Raw genomic sequence first — 4,310 nt, 5'->3', positions numbered from 1 at the left:
CAACAATGTAATACAACAGTTTTTAAGAAAAGTGTTATTAATGTGGGCATTAAATTATATAATACACTTCCCTTGGAAGTTAAAAAGTCAAAGGGATGTAATTAATTTAAACATAAATTAAAATTATTTTTGTTTGATCGTCCTTTCTATACATTGAATGAGTTTCTTCAACAGGGACATGAGGAAGCATAGCAAGGTTTTTTTAATTAACAAAAAAAGAGAAGAAAAGGGAATTGTAGTAGTTATTGTTATATTTTTAAAATTCTTAGTGATGTTGTAAGGCAAGTACAGTTTTATTTTTAGTCTAATACATTCTAGGATTATAGAGCTTTTAACAATGATGTATTTAGTGAGTTGACTTGTTCAAGTGTTGCAGTTGTAACAGTATGGATGCAAATAAATATGAATATGAATCTGCATATATACAGAAAGAAGTGGCGGCTTCTGCAGTAAGAGATTCACATTTGCAGGAGACAGGGCTGTAACAGTATCTGAATCCAATTTTCTAGCTTCCAGATTACCATGATAGTGTTTCTTTTCATGACACATTCTTAAATTTTATGTTCAGTTCACTTTGAAACATGTTATTAAGCATGTATCATGTCTGGTGAAGATGAGGAAAGTTATTTATAATTCCCATAAAGGGCTAAAATTAATATTGGGCCTGCCACAGAAATTTCTGGTAAATTATATAAGTGAATAAACTGAAAATGAAGGCAGAGTAGAAGCTTCACGTCAATGAAACCATTTACATTTTCAATTCACACTTGTGAAGATATAAAATAAATTATTCATAAATTATATTCTGGGCACTCCTAAAAATATTAAATTCTTGTCACTGAATTATCAAACCGTAACACGTCATCAAAAGCAATTCATGGTCTACTAAAACTGCAGTGGGTATGCAGAGATGCCCATCCAATCTTATAGGTTAAAATATGGAGAAGAACAACATATTAGTACTTAACAATGCCTACAAAAAGAGTGAGGTACAAGTGCTTACTGACCATGTTGTGAGATTGCATGGAGGAAAATTCAACATATTTTAAATCTAGGCACTGGATGAGGTGTCATCTTTATGGTCTAGATGGTATACTCTTTGAGTATGAGCCCTGGTGCTCAATACAAGGAGGCCTGAAGAGTACCAGATCCATTCTAAACAAGGTCATGAAGAGAAAACCCCCAGCCCCTATGAGGTATAAAACCCTGACTGTCCAACTGATAGCCAGACACTTTAGTGACTGGGCTATAATGGGAATTGTTCTATAACAGATACTGTTAGAAAGAGAAATAGAAATAAAAAATAAAGTAAAGTAATATTTAAAGAAAAGAAATTGAATTTAAGAACACACTCATGATCCTTTGCTGATGCAATAAATCAGTTTATAGAGAAATGAAATGGGTACTACTAGACATGCTAAATATATCAAAGATATTAAACAAGGAATGAGATAGGAAACGAAAGTTTTTAACTTAATTCCAATATATGGAGTACCTACGTTGATAATTATGATAACATGAAGTTCACTCTGTAATGGGACACACAGTGTCACTATAAACAAAAAGGAAGACTGTAAAAGAGTCTCTATTTCAATGTCAAATTGATCCAAAAATATCTTCACAATTGTCAGAAAGAACACAGTTATTTCCTTACACTGGTTTCAACCACTAATTTTTACGTCTTGTTTAAAGTCTGTTAGTACTTTAAATAAATATGTTAACTGAAATTTATCATATACAAAATATATGGAGGAATGACTTATTTGGGGATACTGGTCACAAATAATAAATACAAAATCTGCAGACCACTTCTACAGACTACTGGCTCTTGTTTTGTAAGTACTTGCCTGAATGCATGGCATTATTAATGCAAAATGTTAAAACCACTTTCAGAACCAAATGATTCAGACTACTTGAAACACAAGTATAGTTAAAGGCTTCTCATTTTGATATATCATAATATCATAATGTTCATGGTCTGTTCTCAACATCTGTGTCTTATACATGTTCGATTACAGCACGTACATGGCACACAAAATTAAACTGTAGTGATGACCACACAAATAACACCTACAAAATTATGTCCATCAGGAGTCTGCAATATCTGTATTTGTCTTAGGATTATATGTAATAAAGAGACACTACCAATTTTATCACACTTTAAGGCATTAAGGGTATGTAAGCATAGATAATATTAGAATATTTAGGTTTCTGAAAATGATGATGAATCCTAAATGGGAAAAAAAAGGCTTAATATTGTCTATAGGCCTACATCTGACAGTGGATAAACTAGTCTACAATATCAATGGCATAAAATGATCACTCTTCATTCCCTGCACAGCAGAAAAAAAAAATTATTTTAGTATCATCAGTAAAACCTGACAAGATACTCTTGTGGACGAACAATTACCAGGACAATATGGCTGTATTAAAGTGAGATATAGACGTTACATCTGCAGCTCCAAAGGCTTAATGTCTTGTGAAAATATGTCTGTTATGGAAATGGCACAAAATGAAAATTGCTAATTGTACTTAATGTCATACTATGGAGGGTTGCAAACAATTACACTCCATCTGTAAAGAGGTAAATCAGACAATGAATGTTAACGTATCTCATATTTGGACACTCAGCGCAAAAGCAACTGTTTCAAAACCCATGATGATAAATTTCTTCTATGATACAGAGCTCTGAATCCCAGATAGTTCAGGTATCTTTTGACATCAAGGGCATGAAAGCAAGTTCAGTTACACACTGAAATAAAATGAATACTGGGAAAGTCAGTACTGATATACTTCAACATATATTTATACATTTAAATTGACACTATAACACACACAATTTGCTACCATCAGCTCTATTTCATAGCAAAGTATGGTAGAAAAGGTATTTTGATTCTGTGATTAGAAACTATCTGTGTACATAAAATGATAACACACTTTGTCCATTAAAAGAGGAAAGTTGATTTTTTCAAGTTTATTGACATTACTCAATTTTGTGCTAAGGTAAAATATACTGGTAACTATAAAAAAATTAAGCATTTATTTTACTTTTTTATAGCACAGGAAGTACCTAAAGGTTGAAAGCATAAAGTATTATGTTGCTGTTACTGATGTGAAATTTTCTGAAGGTTTATGAGTATCTGTACTGCTTTTCCCATTAGCTGAAAATTATATTGGTGGATCCATATCTTTCAAAACTAACTTACGCTCAGTATCAAATAACTTGTATAATTAATGCAATATAAAATGTTCACATTCTTTTTCTGTGTCAAATTTCTGCATTTGCCAAATCTTCATTTGTCTATGCCCTGCATAATTCACACTGAGCAGCACACTGCACATATTTGATCTATTTGATGAACACACTCTTCTACATTGGTATCCATCAGCCTGGCAAGTTGGTTCAGGATACTGAACTAGCAATGTAATCAACTTGACATCACTATGTTAAGGCAAATAGAAGATCTGACTTCAAATGTCATTGATATTTCTGATGTACCATGAATGCCATGTGAGACTGGTAATATGATGCATGACATTGCAGTCGATTTGTTCTTCCATAAGTTTCTGTAAGACCAGCCTAAGAAATTATGGAAAACTTTTGGTATCTGAATATTTAGAATTGCCCTTGCTGGACACAACTGGTGTGTATTGAATGACATACAGCCACATTGTGGAAGTTTTTTTGTGACTATGTGGTATAGCATAATCTTCAACTGGCTGATGGTGATTGCTATTCTTCTGTAGTTACAGCTCCATCACTTTGCTCCTGCTGCTGCTGTGCTCTTAGTTCAGCATCTACAACAGAGCATCAAAACTCATCATCATCTTACTCTTCAATTTTCAGTGTGACATAAGTACTGTTATTTCATCTGGGGCACTGGATTCTGATAGTTTTCATTGCTTCCCTCGGTTAATCCAGCAAATGTTAGGATAGTACCTTTATAAGATCATGGCTGTTTCCTTCCCTATTTTTCTTGTTTTGTTAGCTTGGTTTGACTGATTTCTACTTTTCCTTTCCAACTCATTCTTCACCAACTGTCACACCATTCAATGATATATTTTGAGATAAATACATCAGAAGAGAAGATGACATTTGACACTTAACACTTATATTAACCAAAAAGTCTGCATAATGAAGAGTTAAGCATCAGCATGTAACCAAGCCAGCAGTCAACAGCTTTTGTAAACAATGATGAAACCCAAGTTAAGATTTTTTTATACGGGCATTTAACCTTTATCGGATGGGCAATTTAATTTCCGGTAGGGGCAGCTGGACGGAGTTTATTTAAATGCCCCCCCTTCTAGGG

The 4,310-nt window shown here is 33.3% G+C and overlaps 1 protein-coding gene across 4 annotated transcripts in view; it reads right to left on the bottom strand.

Annotated features, from left to right (window-relative positions):
• Positions 1 to 273: 273 nt before the first annotated feature.
• The window catches only part of LOC111863167 (calcium/calmodulin-dependent 3',5'-cyclic nucleotide phosphodiesterase 1), a 640,341-nt gene continuing 636,304 nt past the window's right edge, over positions 274 to 4,310 (bottom strand). For all 4 annotated transcript variants that reach the window (XM_033750945.1, XM_033750944.1, XM_033750946.1 and 1 more), the window contains one exon: positions 274 to 3,798. In XM_033750945.1, the coding sequence (XP_033606836.1) occupies positions 3,734 to 3,798 (65 nt within the window). In that variant the 3' untranslated portion in view covers positions 274 to 3,733. The remainder of the gene's footprint in view (positions 3,799 to 4,310) is intronic.

The sequence above is a fragment of the Cryptotermes secundus genome, unplaced genomic scaffold, assembly GCF_002891405.2.
Source record: "Cryptotermes secundus unplaced genomic scaffold, Csec_1.0 scaffold265, whole genome shotgun sequence".
Classification (NCBI taxonomy): domain Eukaryota; kingdom Metazoa; phylum Arthropoda; class Insecta; order Blattodea; family Kalotermitidae; genus Cryptotermes; species Cryptotermes secundus.
The sequence above is the reverse complement of the archived record's forward strand: the minus strand, read 5'-3'. Positions and strand labels throughout refer to the sequence as shown.